The sequence below is a fragment of the Musca domestica genome, unplaced genomic scaffold (assembly GCF_030504385.1).
Source record: "Musca domestica strain aabys unplaced genomic scaffold, Musca_domestica.polishedcontigs.V.1.1 21, whole genome shotgun sequence".
Classification (NCBI taxonomy): Eukaryota; Metazoa; Arthropoda; class Insecta; order Diptera; family Muscidae; genus Musca; species Musca domestica.
The window spans coordinates 9346782-9366795 of record NW_026712258.1 but is presented as its reverse complement, the minus strand read 5'-3'; the positions used below and the strand labels follow the sequence as shown (position 1 = coordinate 9366795).

Here is a 20014-nt window from a genome sequence, read left to right as displayed (position 1 = left end):
TATTACAAAATATACACTTCAATATTATAAGTCAAATTGAAAAAAAACGCATGCGATAAAAAAATTTGAAAAAATAAAAAATGTCACAAAATACTACAAAATCTATATTAGCATCATTATTGAAATCTTCTTATGCGATTTTTTTAGATTTTATTCTTTTTTTGAGAAGAGAGCATACTGATTTGACAAAATTTGTCAAAATCGGTCCAGTCATTCTTGAGATATAAACATTCTAGATAACATCCCCTTCCTTTGTATATACACATTGTATATATTTCGCTATATATATCCGATATATTTGCTATCGGAATCTACGTAACGGTCAGAATTAACCTGTTCGTCTATTTGTGATTTCGCCGGGATTAAAAATATTCGCGGCTAAAAATTATCCGTTGACCATCAAAATTGGAAGGCTTTTGCTCAGCTCTAAGCTTTGGCCATGCTAACTTCCGCGTCGATTGGTCTATAATTGCGACCTGTAGAGCAACTGCAAAATCAGGAAATTTTTCAATTTTTGGTCCATTTCAACCCCTAAATATTATGCGATAATCTCCAAAAGCAATAGGTTTCTATATTGACCATAACCACACCTCCATTTTTAATTCGTGAAGGTCGGGTCATAATTGCGACCTGTAGAGTGATTACAAATTAACATGGACAGACGGACTGACATATATAGCTAGATCGACTCAGCTCGGCGAGATAGGAAGATCCATATATACTTTCCTATGTGGGAAACCAATATTTCGAGGTGTTACATAATTTTTGGCCCAGTCAAACTTATAATACCTCCAACACATAGTGTTGTAGGGTATAAAAATAGTGACGTTTTACAGGGCTCAATGAAATTATTATATTTGTGATTCCAATACATTTTGTAATTGTAAATTGAATTATTGGATTTTATTCATTAGGAGGAGTTATTTGCGGTTTCTTTGTTTGTTTTTGATTTGTTTTGTTTTTGATTGTCGGTAAGCAACTTACATTTCGGTGATTAACGAAAAATATAATCCACAGGATATAAAATACTAATATACAAATAAAAATAATAAGTCCTTACATCCTGTTCTACAATGTCAAAAGAAAATCAAACTGAAAGAATAAAACCCATTCCATATATACTTTTCAATTTTGTCTTAATCAAAAAAAACGTTCGGAATTGGGAATCAATTCGATCGGAAGATAATGTGAGTATAACAAAAAGACGGACATCACTCAAACGATTTGCGCTGATGAAGAAATATATATATATATATATATATATATAATGAATCTTATCATTAATATGAAACGAATTTTTAATTTGAATCCTACGCTAGGTCATCTAATAAACTTCAACTGAGAATAAACTTTGGGAATGAAATTATCATAATTTTAGATCTCACGACATTTTGCAATATGCATTAATTGTTAATATGGTGCGATATTCTAATTTTATTTATTAATCCATTTGTCTATCTTTCAACTATGTTATTTATTTAAAAGACAAAATGATATATATCAGCCCATAGTCTTTAAAACGATGTAAGTTTTGCTTCATTTAACCTCTGCACATTAAAAGTAAAAAAACAATTATGGGAAATGTGTTGTGCAGGATCTTTGCCTTTGTTACCAAATAAATTGACTGTTTCTTTAATTTTGTAAAAATCGATCAAAATTGCGATGTGTAGCACAGCCCGACGGATCTATTAATTTGCCTAATTAATTTTTGCCTATGTCAAATTATAATAAATGCTCACCTTACATACAACCAACAAAAATCTCCCGGTTTTGCAATTTTCGTCGATATCATAAAGGGAAATTCGGTTATCGCAGTAATAACTTTTACATTCTTGCAGTTCTTGAACAGACCAATTCTTGTGGAAGCATATTGTGGGGCGGCGCTACACCAACAAGTGGTCGTTTGAGAGGATTATTTCGCTTTTATAGAATTAAAGCAAGACAATGCCTGTTGTTTTATGAATCTCTATTTATATGAAGTAAAAAGTAGTTATGTTCAGCCGGTCCAAACTTTGCACAATTGGAAAGCAACACTCCTGCCCAAAATTTCAAAAATTTTCATTTAAAAATCAAATAAAATTTTAAAATACCAAATATTGGAAGGTACGGACCCGTATAAATTCCTCAGTATAGATAAATTCCAGTTATAGAAGATGGTACAGATTTCGACCAACATATACCAATTTAAAAACAATTCCGTTGTACAATGTGGTTGAAGTCATCAATATTCACTATATCGTTATCCACTGATGCACCAAAATCTGGACAAACTATGTGAACTGTCCTTTACAAAGATTTTTCCTGTCTACTGTTAGTACAACTGTCGATTTATCCCTATATAATCATTCCCCCTTATAGTCTATAATTATATACCAAACATGAAGCCCTATTTTCAACAACAAATTCGACGAACCTAAAAAACATTTGAGTACAATTTTATCTACATAATTACAACAGATGAACAACCGAATGACGAGCACGTCTAAATTGTTACATTATTTTATGCTGATCAAGAAAATATAATTATATTTATTTCATGCATATGACGGTGAAATGTGCTACACTGACGTAAAATAAACATGTGGATAATAACTACAAGATTTGATTTTCTTTGTTTTGATTACATAGGTTTCGAAGAATGTTCAGTTTCAGGTTTTGAATTTGAACATCTTTGCGATGTATTATGCGGTCACGCCTTTGTTGTTCTTTTAAGCTGCGTATACGTTCTCGTTCCACTGCAATCCGATACATATGCACTTGGCGAAGTCGTCCCTCTCGAGTGGATGGAACACGAATACCCGACAATCTGATTGGAGAAATGTTGCTAACTCTTCTTCCTCTGATTTCAAAGGAATTTTCATTTTTTACTGGGCGTCTTATGTGTTCGAAATCTGATTTTTCCATTGAAGAAATGCTTTTTGTACGCTTGATGTGCTCAACTGAATAATTTCCAGCCGAAGAAGGTGTCGCACTTATATCATGTTCACGGCGTTTGTCTTGGCCCCAATGTTGAACATTTTCCAATTCAGGACCATAAGTATTACACATCTCTTCTAGTTGATTTAGATCTTGCTCTTCGCATGTATCATCCGTTGAACAGTATATTTCATTTTTAATGTTAAGCTCCTCTTGAAGTATATTCATTTTTATTTCATTATATTCTTGGTTACTCTGGGCCAACTTGAGGCAACCATTTGCTGACATATTCAAATTGGTGTTTACAACTAGTGGTTTTGCTTTTGACATAGCTTCTTTTGCTCTATTTGCACTCCGTATGCGTCCGAATTGTTGCTTCAATCTCTCTTTCGACCGGTTATAGCCGGCTTCTTTCATATGTAAGGCTATTTCGTCCCTGGCTTGTGATTTACGTTTGATAGTCATAGTATCGCTTCCTTTGTTCTCCAGTGTTGATCTATGCAATTCGGTCAGTGAAAGAAGCAATTGTTTTTCTGTCTCCGTCCAGTTTGGTTGTCGTTCTCGTTTTTCTTTTGCTATCTTAGATTTTTCCAAAAAGCAAATCTTGGCATTGAGCATTCCTTTAGCAGGCGAGTTCTCGTCACATGTGTTTGTGGCCATTGTATCCATAGCTTACTGCTTACTTTATTAAACTATTAAACTTTAATTGGTTGCAAATGTCTCACTAGTTTCAAACGAATTGGAGAGATTTTAATAACGCTCATGTCAATGTTACCACATCTATTAAATGTTAATAATCACCAACGTGAGTTCAAGGAGAATATGATTTCACTATGAGGTTTACACAAGACCACGGCAAAATGATCAAGGTAATCGTATTGTCAAATTGATAATGCCACTCTTTTCCATCTATCTATCTATCTATCTATCTATCTTTTTCATAACAATTTCCCATGGAGAACTAAGAAAGTAAAGCCATGAAAACATATGTTTTTTTTTTTTATTTTAGGAAATTATTCATTTAACATCTGTTCTGTTCCAGATCTTCAAGAATGTTAAAATGTTATTAAATTTCTATAATTTTTTTTTTAATAATAATAAATATAAAAAGAACTATAATCTAAGACAAGTTAGAATAACAAAAGCAAATGACACAACAAATTCAATATTAGAGTGAGTATATACAATATATTTTCTTTATAGTCGGGTTTTGTTATCCCTTACTTTAGAAAAAGTAAAGTATAAAGTTTACATTATCGGGGTTTCACTATTACATCTTTCTTTTAAAATAAATGCATTTTGCAGAGATATGGCAGGCTTTTTGTAAATCATGGTAAAATTAAGAAGGTAAAGTCATGCAATCATATCTTTAGAATTTTTTCAACATTTTTCAAAATGTATATTTATAAATCCATTTTATATTCATAAATCAGAGATGGCATGCTGTTTTCTATTCAAAGTAGGGCTATGATACCATATGATTTTAATTGTTTTATTTTCTTGGCTTAATAGGTCATCTTTATTTGTATTTGTATGTGATTTCTTTTCAATAACAAAAAAAATTGTTCAGAAAATATTTAAATTCGGGTTGTTTATTTCAACGTATGCATCGACAAAATCTAGAGTTTTTGAAGCGAAATAATCCTTTAGAGATATATAGTACATGATTTTGAAAAGAAGTGTTGACCTTTCATTCAAAATATTCCAATTATTTATTCAAAATAAATGCAACAAGTTGTTTGATTTTTATTGTTTTGATACTAATTCTGACATTACAAGCCAAACAGGTAGACCTCCATACTTCCAATTTTTTTAAAGTTGGCCTACCTTCTCTTCATTGTACCATGATATAGAGCATGATTTATAAAATATCGTACACTTTTATTCAGTTTTTGCGTTTTTGTTAATTTAATTTGATGACTTGTTGCATTTGTTGATAGAAATTCTCGTGGTACAATGATATCAAGGTAGGGCTATGATACAATATGATTTCAATTTTTTTTATTTTCTTGGCTTAATATGTCATCTTTATTTGTTTATGTATGTGTTTTCTTTTTTTTTTTTTTTTTTTTTTGGACTGTCAAGCGAACTCTCCTATGTTGAAGAGAGCGTTGGCGATCCTCAGGATACAAAAAGCCAGGTTGTACTCCAAATTAAGGTAAATTTGTAGAAAGTCACCTCAAGTCCAATAAGTTTATTTTTCAAAATGATTTGCCAAATTACTCCACTCCAAAGAATTTATTTTCCAAACTGGTTGGTCACTAGTGAAATCGATTACAATCCAATCAGCGTTTATCCCAACATGGATTGCAAAGTCCAGTCCAATGCTTTTATTTTCCAAAATGGTTGGCCACTCTTGAAAACGATTACAAACCAATGAGCGTTTGTTACAAAATGGATTGCCAATATAAATTTTCCGATTACTGCAAATACAGTATAAAAATGGTGTAAAAAGAAAACGATAGTACATAAGTACAAATGTCGAATTGTAGTTCAATTTTGTTTGCTTATTTGATATTGTAATATTTATATGAAAAGGTTTTTAACTCACGACACCTGGTTGAGAGGTAGTTTTACTTGCGTGACAGATGCAGGACACCACAGACGTAAAAAGACAAAATGTGCCCATTCAGCAGCTATGAAGTCCAAGCGATCAGGAATATCCCAATTGTGAGTCCAGTTGTGTTCCAAAGGTTAGAATACCTGTCTGCAAATTGCATAAGGAAAATAAAGGGCTCTTCACAGCTCTGTTCCTTTTGTTCTGCACGCTTCGAACTCTCAACCAGGAATGTGTTTTCTTTTCAATAACAAAAAAACTGTTCAGAAAACATTCAAATTCGGATGTTTTCAAAATGTTTATTTCATCGTATGCATCGACAAAATGTTGAGTTTTTGTAGCGAAATAATTCTTTAGAGATATATAGAACCTGGTTTTGAAAAGAAGTGTTAACCTTTCATTTAGTTTTCGCGGTTTTCAATTTTTTATTCAAAATAAATGCAAAAAGTTGTTTGATTTTGTTATTGTTTTGATACTATTTCTGACATTACAAGCCAAACAGGTAGACCTCTATACTTGCAATTTTTTCAAAGTTGACCTACCTTCTCTTCATTGTACCATGGAAATTCTGACATTACAATCCATACAGGCAGGTCTCTTTACTTGCAACTTTTTCCAACTTAGCCTACCTTGTCTTCACTGTACCATGGATTAAATCAAGGTGATCTTAGAATCTATCAACCGTTGTAAAGATTGATACTTCCTAAATTCATCCAATTGCAATATTTTCCAATTACAAACGTTGAAACGTTTATCAACCATTCCTATCTTCAAGAGTAACAGAAATTGTACGGACCGGGCCACCCTTGGTGGAAATACATAAAGCGCACATTTGGCTGGCTTAAGTCATAGGCTGGCTTCTTCGTAGATGAACAAAGAAGTTATAGTTTAACTTAGTTCGATTTTGGCCCTTGGCTCCTTTGTTCATTTTCGAAGAAGCCAGCCGATGACTTAAGCCAGCCAGATAAGCACTTTATTTATTCTAGCTTAACTTCCACAATCGCAGGCAAAAATACCGCAACATTTTGAAATTGTAATGAATTTTAAATTTGTCATAATTGGCACCCAAATTCATGGTACAACAATTCATGGCAAATCTGATTAATATTATAAATGCGCGACCCGCAATTAAGTTTCTTCCAATCATTGGTTTCGAAAATATTTTGTTTTTATTTTTCAAAACAACAAATATATACACAAAATTGGCAGAAGTCGGACACACTTAGAAAAAAATTGTAATCAGCTGGGAGCTTTACCTTACCTTTTTATTGTACCATGCCCAAATTCATGGTACAATAAAACCAAGGGAAGGGCAGAGTCATGGTACAATAAAAAGGATTTTAGTTTTTCGCGCCGTTTAACTTATTTTAAAAATGAGGAAAAATACTGAATAACTGAAAACAACTTGTTGCATGCAAATTTCACAGGAAGCGGGCATAGTCTCAGGGCTGTATTTCTGTAGTCTTACGAAGCTACTCTACCTCCTTATTGTACCATGGTTCTATGTATATAAAATATAATGCGTTATCAATTCGCTGTGAATCAATGAAAAGAAGAAGACTCATAAAAAAACAAACAAAAAACATTTTTTATCTGTTGCTTTCAAGTTCCACTGCACTTCGTTGCATGAATGGAATGTTGGAACGTTATCTGGTAGTCAATTATCATCGAACTCTACACAAAAACGGAATTGAATATGGCTAGCAACTACGAACGAGAAAAAATTTTCAAGTCTTGGTCTGGGATTAGTGAGCTGGCTCTCATCAAGGAGGTGGCCACCAAAGGTGAACACGTCGACTTGTGTATTTCGTATTGGGCTAAAAAAAGGAAAATGCCTGTTAATGATTACGAGCTGTTTTTCCACGATATCGTCCAGACGTATGTGGCACGACTTTTAAATGAACGATTAGTGTGCAAAGCTGAAATAGTCCTTCGTAATGTCCATCGGGATGTAAAGTGTTTCTACTATCAGTTTGCGTGTGAATGCAATGACCCAGAATTAAGCGAATTACTAATAGATCATTTGCGAAAAATTGAACTACAAAACTTTGAGGGCGAAATGCAAAATTTGCAACTTCATTGGAACCTTTTGGAAAAGCTAAAGAAATCCGATGCAATAATGATGGATGTAAAGAAACATATGAGGCGAGTAAATTTGGAATCGCTGATGGCGTTAGATACTGCAACAAAACAACACATAATGATATCGTTGTATTTTGAGAGTCGCAATGAAAGCTTGTTGCAGTACATCAACAAATTTGTTATGTGGAATTTTCTAATAGAAACAAAACAAATTGATGAGATAATTTCTTGGTGTAATTTACAGCAATCGAACTATAGCGCATTTCCGTTCACCACAAGTCTTTCTGCCTTGGAACATAAGTATACAGAGTGGTCCATTGAAGCGGAAATGTACGAATATGCTATTCGTTCCCTTAGCAGCCAAAACGATGAAGTACTACGTAATTTATTTGCATCAGCTGGATATTTTTTCGCTGACGAAAGAAATCAAGTAGAAACGATATTGCAAAGAATCTGCGTTAGCAATAGCATAACTAAAAATCGGGAGTACATCAGGTCATTAAAAATGGGTCGTTTTATTTATGAACGAGGATTATATCACCTGCTTTTGAATGACTTTGTTACTGCTCGGCAATTGGAAGAAATGCTTGAAAGTGTCGACGAAAATGGGACCCTCCTTAATCTTATAATTACTCTCAAATCAAATGAACTAGAAGATTTGGAAGGTTTTAAAAAGGTAAGAAGCCACATAAAATTAATGGTATGCAAACTACATCGTACAACTTATAAAACATTTGTATTAAAGCAAATTTAAAAAGTACCAGTCGGTTTTGCCCTCAGCCAATGTCCATTTATTTAAATTTATTTTGATTTACATTATGATTAATCAAACTGTTGGGGTTCCAAAGAAGTGGGCCAAATTGCCCATTCTATATCTGACCTAAATCTGATATAAACATTACAAGTGCCAGATTCCAGATTGCCACTATATATCGACTACTTCCTTCACTTTATATGAGGTATGTTGAAATGTGCGTGAGGTACTAGGTATAATGAACCAAAGTTTTTTACTTTAATAATGATATAAGTAATGTCCGTCAAGATAAATTTAGATTTAATTAGCAAAGATACAAACTAATGTGATTTTTTCTCCGGTTCAGAAAGGGTTAATAAAGAGAGAGAGAGAGGGGTAGTAAACCAGAGAAAAATTAAAGGTAATTTAAGTTATATTAGTGGCACGTGTAATTTATAGTTTTACTATTTTTAACACTTTTATAATCCTACCCTTCGCAAATGCTACTGCAGAAGGAATATTTAACTTATGACTTTTGGGAAAGACAGGAAGTGAGTATGATTCTCATTTCCTGTATAATATCATATCAAAAGCTAAGTGATCATTCTCTTCGCCGGAATGAATTCATCATATTGGTAGCGATCAGCAAATATTGCTCTCTGTAATAAAGAGTAATATGAAAATAATAATTCAATAGGGGAATACTCCAGACTTAGGTAATCGAATATTTAGCACTTTTAAATAACGTAAATCAAATTTCAGAAACACGCACAAATACATGTTTTAGTTATAAATTATTACATACATTTGATATAAAATGAGTTTACATTTGTTTTTGGGATACATAGTATTTCTTGTTAAAAAATTACTTCTATTAAAAAAAAGTTGATACATGTGTAATTTTTCCCCAAATGTGTTATATTATCACCCTCCGTTTGTAATATTGATTTTCCTTGGTGGCACACTGGTCTACAGAACAGAAACTAAAAATGATTTCTCACTCTTTTTTAACCCTTTCTGAACCGGAGAAAAAATCAACTTGGTTTGTATCTTTGCTAATTAAATTTATCTTGACGGACATGATATAAGTATTGGAAAGAAAATCGAACACTTATTTCCAGAAGGACTGGGCCGTTAAATTCTATATTCACACCAGATATATAATATATGTTTATTACTTTTCGTATCTTATAAGTACAAATTTCCATAATCATTTGCTGTTCACACACCCATTACACTAACAGGCATCCTCATGCACTAATTCGTAACAAGCAATTATTAATAATATTTAATTTTGTTTACTTTCAGATTGTCCATCACACCTCGAAGTATATGGAAGATATTAGTTCAAATGATTGTGATAAATGGACATTGGCTACACTTTTTGAGTTTCTCACGAACCAACCAACTTTGGCTAACCTACACTGCTCCATAGCATCGGGCATTTTGAAATCATTGACATATCTCAAAGTTGTATTGTATCACGAAAATAATAACGCTGCTGTCAATCCACAGAGTATCCCTACAATTTATGATCTAATAAAAACATTCAAAGGAATCGATGTAAATCGCTTGTGCCGGGACGCAAATACCTTCAGCAAAGTACCGATTGCTGAGGGGGAGATGAATAAAAACAATCATCGCTTAAACTTCGTACATTATATAAAACAATCGAGAAGTGCCTATGCAATTTATCTGATGTTAATTGAACAGTTACAAAACTATGCCCAAATTACAAAAACTCATTTGCTTACGACTTGTGAAAGTGTTTACGAGTTGGCATTACAGACACCCATCGCCGATTCGGATGTTATTAGTCATTGTATTGCGTTTTGTGAAATGCTTGGTTTCGATACTCAGCAACTGAGATGTATTCTGAGACTGCGCCAGTGCTTACAGCATGCACACTATCCGAACGTGTGCCCTGACAAGAAAGATCTAAAATCGGTCATAAACGAAGCTGAACGTTTACTGTTGGATAAATTGGCAAACGGCGATGACACACAAATATTCCCTCTCATTGAGTACAGTACAATCATGGCATGTAAAGCTATTGTCCCACACAACAGTGCCATTTTTGAAGACAATGGATCCCTGATAATGCAACGTTATGCTAGTAAAAGTGACTATTGGCACTTGTTAGTGTTATTGCACTATTTTGAAATACCATTGGAACAGATCAAATTGTTGGGGAAATATTTCAAAAATTCTCCAATGGGGGATCATTTGTTGAGGGCATTATCCTCATTCTCGAGCAGCAATTTGGAGGGGAATTCAATGAAGCGACGTTCCAGCCTTACAAAACGTCAATTACAAACAAACAGACAAAAGAAGACAGCGGGAGATAGACGAGCCATAAACACTTCAGTGGAAACATTAACATCCTCCATGGCGTCTGGAAATGAACTTCCAGGCGCTCCGAGTTCTTCGATGACCCAAAGCGCACATATATTTGCAGATTGTACCAATGGTAGTCCCGATATTTTCGCCTTGATCCTTATGAATATGAGTTCTTCCGATCCACGTATTGAACCTGATTTGGATGTGACTTCGTTTTTGCAACAACTACAAAATAAAAACGATGAGCCCATCTCAGCTATTGTCAAGTTTCTAAGAACCTCAATAGCGCAACAGTTGCCCATAATGGCTGTGATGGCTGCTTCGATAGCTTCCGCTGATTTCAATTCAACTCATGTAGAATGGTGTTGGTTGGTGTGGTTGGGAGTCACAACAGATCAATGGAACAATCTTGTACGATTCTCCCATAACGTACAGGAATTTCCCTGGAATCTAATAGACCATTTAATTTCACAAAATCATATTACCGCCCTTGTCCGGAGCTTTGAAATTTTCTTTCCAGATAACGGGCTTATTCATCTCTTCCGTTTCCTACAATTGTCAACCCAAAATGAATTTGGTGACGCAAATGTCCATGAACTGCGTCTTTATTGTTTAGCATGGAGTAATGAAGAAATTCGCTTGCCCTTGAACTTTCGACCTCAACGTGAGAAACTGATGAAGCGCACCATACGTCTCTTGTTGTTGCACACGCAGAGCAACTTTGAATCTGCCGTGGATCAACTTAAATTTTTAAATTGTGTTTGCAAATCGGGTTTAAGCGACATTACGGGACAGCTGGACTTCTGCCTTTTAAAACAATTCTGTGATATTCTAATGTCGTTCAATGGGTCAATGGCTCAACGTTTCCCCTTGAACTTCATCCAACTTTTGACTGGCGAACATAGTGATGTTAAGGAATATGAGCGGATTCTCAACTGCGTTTTGGCCGCCAGGGAATATGATACCGCAGTACGCTTAGCGTCTCTACTACACAAGCCCATAAGTGATATAATCTATAGCAAATGGGTTACTTCCTTGGAATGTCAATTGGAAGTGCCTTCGCCAGATAACTTTGATAATTATGTGTTTCCATTTAACCAATATGAAAGCGAAGTAGCTGCTCATTCTTTACCGCCCGAAACATTGGTCAACTTCTTGCTTTATGCATCAGTTCATTTGCCGGTGCACGCTTACAAATCACGTTATACGGTTTTGCAAAAAGCTTTAAATGTTATCAAACATCATCGCCTGTTTCCTAATGAATCTTTCGACCGCGACCAAATCGAATACGACATGATTGTTAATTATCTATTGTTGGACGAAGGTGGTACCGTCGATCTGACGTTATATCATTCCGAATATTATGAAGAAATCATGTTGTCCGAAAGAAGGGTGCTGTACAAAACATTTTTGGAGCTCAAAGAATTAGCAGGAATTGAAGATTTGAATATAAGCAATAAAATTGAATTGAACGAAGTGCAGGTCAGACGCTTAGAAGACTTGTTGCATCGATTACTCGATGAGGGAGATGTTGTTGAGGCCTTGCGACTTCAGGAGTTGTTCGATATACGGCCTTTGGATTTACGTTTCATAGTCTTTTGTATGGCATTGGCAGAGTCCATGTCGACGGTGTATTGTATGTCCGCAGATGAACGTCAATTGTTGAGTGAAATTGAGCGTTCTTCTTTCTCCAAGTTTACCAAAAGAACGCTTTGCTCGACGCCAGGCGCTGCTGGCGGTGCAGGTGCTGGTGCCTATTTATCTGATAGTTGTTCTACTCTAGAATTCGAAGAGATTCCTTCAAAGGAAAAACAAGAAACATTAACAATATTGCAGGGTATTGCATCGAAACTCAAATATGGGGTGAATATAGCAAGACGCATCATCAGCTGTTACAGGGCCGCCATGTATCTGGACAAGGAATATATTGACGTTTTGCGCACCAAAGATGTTCATATATTGCTGCAAAGTATAGCCGAAGAGGGTTGTCTGCATCGTCTACTAGTGGTCAGCGATATCTTAACATCAACGCATATGGAACCGAAAGAAATAGCTGAACTATTGGCATTTGAAATTACTACCGCTATTGTGAGGCCGCGATTTTATATATTTAGTCCTGATCAACAGGCAAAGACATCGTTTCGTAATGCCGACTTATGGGGATATAATATTGATCGTGATCTACATTTGTTTTTGGAATTGACTCCGGATCGTACGCAGCTCGGTGCATGTCTATTGGAGTATTGTGATGCTCTCAAGGCCTACCGTAAATATCAGGACAATAAACCATACAATTCCAATATCTATTTTGATCGTCTGGCGGAAATAATTGCCCGCTATGGACTGCCAAACAACAGTGGTAACGTCAATAGCATAAATGCCTCAGAAATAACATCCAGTGCGTTGAATCAAACACATCCACCTCAAGTCCTTTCCCATAAAAAGCAGAACATTATTTATGTGGAACTACTAATTAAAGCTCACCAAGCCTTTGTGCACGAATGTTCAATGGAAGGAATCGCAAATGTCCTAAATCGTGCCAAAGCCTTAAATAATATTCTTGCTCAGGCTAAATCTTGGTCATTGATAGTACGTATGTTGACCGGAATTGGGCGCTATCGGGAGATGTATTTTTGTTTTGATACATTAATTGAAAACGAACAGTTCGAATCTCTACTTGGGCAGTTCGACGAAGAAAAGACAATTACTTTGCGACAAGCGATTTTGGCATATCTACGGGAATATTGTGCACCACAACAGGGAAAGGAACTATTCAAATTAGCCGCCTTACACTTCTTGATGTATAAGGATCTTGCCGAATTGTGGAATCAAGATGCTGAAGAAATTCAAGTAAATGTCTACAATACGTCAAGTCTATCCGACGAGTGCGATAACGTGAAACTAATCTGTAGTTCTGATGTAACTATTCAACTGAATAAATCACTCGAATATTTTGTGCATGCCGCAGAAAATTACCTGCAGGATACCAAATTGTTACTGGCACAAAAAAGTGCTGCCAAGGCTGAATTGACAGCAATGCAAATTGACTTGGTCACCAAGGGACTTGAAAAACCGTCATCTCCTTCGGGTAATCATCTGTGCCCATGTGTAATACAATTAAAATCTCGCCAACAATTTAAAAATTTAGTCAACGACGAGTTAAGGTAATTATAAATGAAACATTGTTAAATAAGTTCGACTTTACACCTCGTTTACCTTGGACGAAACTGTATTTTCTTGTCATAAATGTCTCTTCGTGAAATTAGGTTTTGATAAAATTAGAAGTGAAAATATTTTTGTTAAATGTGGATGTAAAAGAAAATAACATTTCCGCGTTTTTAAAGTTACGCTGTCCATATTTAGGGTGTTGGCAAACAATTCTGAATAAGAGTTAAATAAATTCTTGCCCTTTAGGTCCTTATCTAAAATCCATCTTCTAGCACTTGCTAGAATCAAACAGTTTTGATATTTTTACCAGTTTTTTCTTTCAAAATAATGGAATCATGGTACAATTATTACAGGTAGCAGCAAACCCCAGGTGATTTGACTTATTGTAATACTAGTGACAAATTCTATATAACATTTAGTGATTAATCCCATTTCTTGATATACACATATACTTTTTTGATATAAAAATCAAAGACATAGAAGTATAAAGATTGGACAAGTCAGAGTCAAAATATTGTCACCAGTGGTATTTGCCTCTGTTGTTACGATATCATAACAACATAATCACCACTGTTAAGTAATTTTAACAGAAAATACAATTTTCAATTAATTGAAAACGTCATTGGAATACAAATTTGTGCCCAGAATCAAAGACTTAAAATGGTAAAGACTAGACAAAATGCATTCTGAGAAAATAGTTAATGTGAAAAATATGTAGAGGCGCTGCTGAAAACAGAGATATGTTAGCATAAAAAACTAAATTACAGAGGAGTTTTACTAAAAATATTTTCTGCAAACCAAAATTCTGGGCACAAAATTGTATTCCAATGACGTTTTCAATTAATTGAAAATTGCATTTTCTGTTAAAATAACTTAACATTGGTGATTATGTTGTTATGATATCGTCACAACAGAGGCAAATACCACTGGTGACAATATTTTGACTCTGACTTGTCCAATCTTTATACTTCTATGTCTTTGCCAGAATTTTGGTTTACAGAAAATATTTTTAGTAAAACTCCTCTGTAATTTAGTTTTTTATGCTAACATATCTCTGTTTTCAGCAGCGCCTCTACATATTTTTCACATTAACTATTTTCTCAGAATGCATTTTGTCTAGTCTTTACCATTTTAAGTCTTTGTAAAAATTCACTAAAGGGCAATGTTTTTGCCTAATAATAGATCGATGTTATACTTAACAACACGCCTACGGCAGGTACGCCACATTAGGCAATAAAATCGTATATTTCACGTTTCCTATAATTGAAAACTGTAGAATAATTTATGTCTATATGCAGTTTGGTTTCAATTTGAAAGGGATGTTGAAAACTATTCTTCTGCATTTTAAATTTAAAAATCCAAATTCCAAAAATGAAATTTTTTGCGATTAAAATCATTTTTGAAAATTAATTGTTATGTTTACATTTTTCGACGTAAAACTCTGATACTTGTATCTCGTCAGTCTGTCAATGTATTTTTGTAAACAATGTACAGGTCGCATTTATTTTCCGATCGATCGGACGAACCATATTGAAATTGAAGATAATCGGTCAACTTTTAAATATAGCTCCTTCGTCCTTTGATTTTTATAGTGCGCCAAACGTGTAATATTAGGCCAAATTGATTGCAATTTGACACATATAACCAAATGGAGCTTGGAAAAATGTTTGGTGGAAATCGGTTCAAATGGTTAATATTAACCCGAATTGAATGGAGCCTAGAAGAAAGTGTATGAAATTTGGTGAAAATCGGTTTATATATACACATAGGTCCCATATATATGTTTCATCCGATTTTGTAAAACACTCTCCACAACAACGACATTTGGACCAATTATCAGATGCAGCATTGAAATACCTCTGCTAAATTTTACAGAGATCGGTTCGGATTTGGATATAGCTACCATATATATCTTCACCCGATTTCACATTTATTATGCCTAAAAAGTGTAATATCAGCTCAAATTGGATGGATTTTGATGAATAATATGCATTCAAAAACGATCATATTTGGTATGTTTTAATTCTCATAAATTCCCATAAAAGCGTTTATTCGTTATATGTAGCTCTACTATACACGCTAAGTGGTGCAGGGTATCATAAAGTCGGCCCCGCCCGACTTTTCCTTTCTTCACTGTTTACATGGAAAGCAATATGTAGATGCGCTGCCTTTTCTTAAATCTATAAGGTCCAATCTTTATATTTCTGTGTCTTTGGTCGACATCTGATATTTCTCGCAATAATAATTAAGTCAGTTATTGAAAATATTGAACAGAGGGCGTTTCGTCATTTTGTATTTATGTAATATATATATATATATATATATATATATATATATATATATATATATATATATATATATATATATATATATATATATATATATATATATATATATATATATATATAATAATTAAAGCTAACCAAAAATTAAACTATTATAATGTTCTTTTTTTCAGTGTGTCACAATCCTTGATACTTAGTCGTGCCTATGGCTACGATATCAATTGGTCAGAGGCACTTCTCTCCCAATACATAATTCTAACAAATAAATCATATTTTATTGATTTTCTCCAACAAATTGATATTACTGATGATATTATAGAAAACGTTGTCAAAGGGTGAGTTATTCGGTTTATTCCAAAATCATATCATTAATATTGCTTTGTTTTAGATTTCAAGTGTATGGAAAACAGAATCGTATAACCAAACAAATGGATGAAAATATTTCTCAACTGATTGAAATGGTTTCGTCGATTACACTCAAATATAAATTGGCATCATTACTCACCTTAAAATCAACTATATTATCCTTAATTAATAATGAGAGTATACACTATTTAAGGGACATGAAATTTGGTCGCCGAAAGGAACATCGGAATAAATGAGATCAACAATGTTTCTGTATTTTTGCCAACGATTGTAGAAGTTAATACCCACATACATATTTGTTATTTTATATTATTGTTATAAAAAAACTTTCGTAATATACATATATTAAAAAAACATTTATTTACACCAAACTTTATAATCATATTTTGTCTAACAGCGTTACATAAAATTCGACGTGACGTAAACAAATACGCCAGGTATACCAATGAAAATAAATAAAAAATTAACAAAATAATGGTTATGGAAACCCTGATATATCAAAGCATGTCCTATACAAGTTCGGCATGGAAGCAAATATATTTTGACAGAAAACTTGGTCGTCAGATGGTCTTACTGGCCGACCTTATATAGGCCATGTATCAAAGCTTTACGGATATAGACGAGAGTTTTTTTTAATTTATTGTAAAAACCCATGCTAAAATAAATTCGTTTGAATACGAACGATCCGTTAAAGTACCTTAAAAAACGAGTAAAAAAGCTGTAAGTTCGTCCGTGCCGAACTTTGAATAGCCTCCACCATTTGGAATGAATTTGGCAACTTTCAAAAAAAAAAAAATAAAAAATTCTGTTAAAATTTTAAAAATACCGAATGTAGCCCTTAATTTAGGGTCTATACGACGACGTGGACCTGCATAGGCAATTTTTACCACAAGCCATTATTTGCAAAATCATGCTAAATTTGAAACTATTCCAGTTAATATGTCGCTAAAATCATCAAAATACCTAATATCGGAAACAATTCCGGTGTATAATGTCGCCAAAATCATCGAAGTACCGAATATCGGGAGGTACCGTTATATGGGGGCTATACGAAGATTTGGACCTGCACAGACAATCCCCTGTCATAGGCTGAAGCATCCATTTCGAACATCAAATACCAAATTTGAAACAATTCCGGTGTATAATGTCTCAAAAATCAACAAAGTACCGAATATCGGGAGGTACCGTTATATGGGTGCTATACCAAAACGTGCACCTTCATGACCCATTTTCAATACCAAAAGTCCACAATATAGATTTTAGTAAAATTTTATCAATCTACTTCAATTCGTTCGGAAGCTAGAGTGATTTCCACAGACGGATGGACATCGCTAAATCGACATAGAATTTTATGCTGACCAAGAATATAAATACTTTGTGGGGTCTAAAATAAATATACATTTTGTGTTACAAACGCAATGACAAACTTAATATACCCTCCATCCTATGGTGGAGGGTATAAAACAACTGGCTGTAAGTGATAATTGGTGTAGTGTTTTTAGAGCTTGTTTGTGTTTAAACTAATATCAATTTTCAAATTGTCTACTTTTACTTTCTACTCTTTGTCCTGTTTCATTTGTTACATTAGCTAATTATAACATGTCCTCTTGTTTAGTTAGTTATCTCAGAAGGGTTGGCAAAATTTTCGTTTTTATCTCGTACTATTTTTATATAAAAATAAAAAAATAAATAAAAAAGAATTGTAAAATTGAAAATAAAAAATTATAATAAATAATAATAAACAATTAAATGTCATGCGCTTTTGAATTATTTGATATTGTTGCAGAAGATGAATTATGTGTTACCTTTTGTTTTTGTCTAAATCAATGACATGCTAATGATTAATAGGTGTGTCTGGTTACCCTAAAATTTTTAACAATTGTTACAAATTGTTACTGGAAGTCGTCTGTTAACCCGAAAGTTCTGCAAGAGAGAGCGGTTGGAGAGAGAAATTTTGAAAGTTCTTTCAGTGAGAGTTTGCAAATTCTTGCTGGACAAATTTCTTCTTGCAATCACTTGCAACTCTTCTTCTTCTCATTCATCGACATTCAATCAGATGTTTTCTATGGTTTGTTTATTTCTTTTTGTGCTTTCAATTTGAAAATATTTTTTTGGAATTAGCAAGACTAATAGTTTTTGGAGAAAAACTTTACAAAATGTGAAAAACGTAAATGTTAATATGTAATAAGAAAATAAAAGACTATTTCCAACATTTTTATTTAAAAAACTTGTAAAATTAGTATTGCTTCCTTTGTTTTAATTCTCCTGATGGGGGACAAATTGGTTTGTTTTGATTTGATCAGCTGATTAGGTGCAAGCTTCTGCAGGAATACCGTCTGTTTACTTTTCGCATTTTCCTTGCAAAAGAGAATAAAACTACCTTACTCTCTCAGAAAGAAGTTGCTGGACAATTCCTGCAGGAAAAGTAACCAGACACACCTATTGTCTGGTTACTTTCCCTGCAGAAATTGTCCAGCAACTTCTTTCTGAGAGAGTAAGGTAGTTTTATTCTCTTTTGCAAGGAAAATGCGAAAAGTAAACAGACGGTATTCCTGCAGAAGCTTGCACCTAATCAGCTGATCAAATCAAAACAAACCAATTTGTCCCCCATCAGGAGAATTAAAACAAAGGAAGCAATACTAATTTTACAAGTTTTTTAAATAAAAATGTTGGAAATAGTCTTTTATTTTCTTATTGCATATTAACATTTATGTTTTTCACATTTTGTAAAGTTGTTCTCCAAAAACTATTAGTCTTGCTAATTCCAAAAAAATATTTTCAAATTGAAAGCACAAAAAGAAATAAACAAACCATAGAAAACATCTGATTGAATGTCGATGAATGAGAAGAAGAAGAGTTGCAAGTGATTGCAAGAAGAAATTTGTCCAGCAAGAATTTGCAAACTCTCACTGAAAGAACTTTCAAAATTTCTCTCTCCAACCGCTCTCTCTTGCAGAACTTTCGGGTTAACAGACGACTTCCAGTAACAATTTGTAACAATTGTTAAAAATTTTAGGGTAACCAGACACACCTAATATCACTTTGAATTGAGAATTTCTCTACATATTGTTAGAAATGTGAAGAACTAGATGAATTTGTGTCGTCACCGTCATTTTCAGGTCAGAAATGCAAAAGGGCTTGCAAAAAGGCATCAACTAAGGGAATCCCTATTCGCAAAGCCTAGTTTCGGTTAATATCACTGATACAACTGATACCGGGTGAGAACAGTAGTACGCCAGTGTGGTTATGAGTTTTGATAGTGAGGTTCCTAAGGAAACTTCACAATTTACTCATGAAATTCAGGAATTATCATTTACCATATCTTATGATCGTCCCTACACAGTTACTGGCAAAACTCAACCTGTCAAAAGACCACTATCTATGGCTCCCCTCATGAAAATAATATTTACGACTAGATTTGCACCAGAATCCGCGGCTGATGACATAAGTTATTATATAAAATCAAAAATTGAGGTAGATTACTTTTTTTAGAAATTGTAAGCTCCTATCTGCATTTGATTAAAGTAGATCTTCTTTCATAATCGCTGTGCCTGAAAATATTATTTT

General features: G+C 33.8%; 2 protein-coding genes and 1 long non-coding RNA gene across 3 annotated transcripts; 1 reads left to right on the top strand and 2 right to left on the bottom strand.

The window, feature by feature from the left end:
* Nucleotides 1–1430: 1430 nt before the first annotated feature.
* Nucleotides 1431–3807, bottom strand: LOC105262469 (uncharacterized). Its single transcript, XM_011297603.3, has one exon. The coding sequence runs from the start codon at nt 3583–3585 to the stop codon at nt 2593–2595; it is 993 nt and encodes a 330-aa protein (XP_011295905.1). The 5' UTR covers nt 3586–3807; the 3' UTR covers nt 1431–2592.
* Nucleotides 3808–4959: 1152 nt separating this feature from the next.
* On the bottom strand, nt 4960–5793 carry LOC131802451 (uncharacterized). Its single transcript, XR_009342196.1, has 2 exons — nt 5468–5793; nt 4960–5339 (listed from the first exon to the last, which is right to left on the bottom strand). It is a non-coding gene; the product is annotated as an uncharacterized LOC131802451 (long non-coding RNA).
* A 1219-nt stretch (nt 5794–7012) lies between these two features.
* On the top strand, nt 7013–16818 carry LOC101894184 (uncharacterized). Its single transcript, XM_059122666.1, has 4 exons — nt 7013–8231; nt 9597–13792; nt 16255–16416; nt 16470–16818. Exons 1-4 carry the CDS (start codon nt 7170–7172, stop codon nt 16681–16683), a joined length of 5634 nt encoding a protein of 1877 aa, XP_058978649.1. The 5' UTR covers nt 7013–7169; the 3' UTR covers nt 16684–16818.
* The last annotated feature ends 3196 nt before the right edge of the window (nt 16819–20014 follow it).

Excerpts from the sequence above, each read along its gene's own strand:
- LOC101894184 (XM_059122666.1), top strand. The coding sequence starts at position 7,170 with ATGGCTAGCAACTACGAACGAGAAAAAATTTTCAAGTCTTGGTCTGGG. Across the intron at positions 8,232-9,596 it reads ATTTGGAAGGTTTTAAAAAG|ATTGTCCATCACACCTCGAA; the intron begins GTAAGAAGCCAC and ends GTTTACTTTCAG. Across the intron at positions 13,793-16,254 it reads TTAGTCAACGACGAGTTAAG|TGTGTCACAATCCTTGATAC; the intron begins GTAATTATAAAT and ends TCTTTTTTTCAG.
- LOC105262469 (XM_011297603.3), bottom strand. The coding sequence starts at position 3,585 with ATGGATACAATGGCCACAAACACATGTGACGAGAACTCGCCTGCTAAA.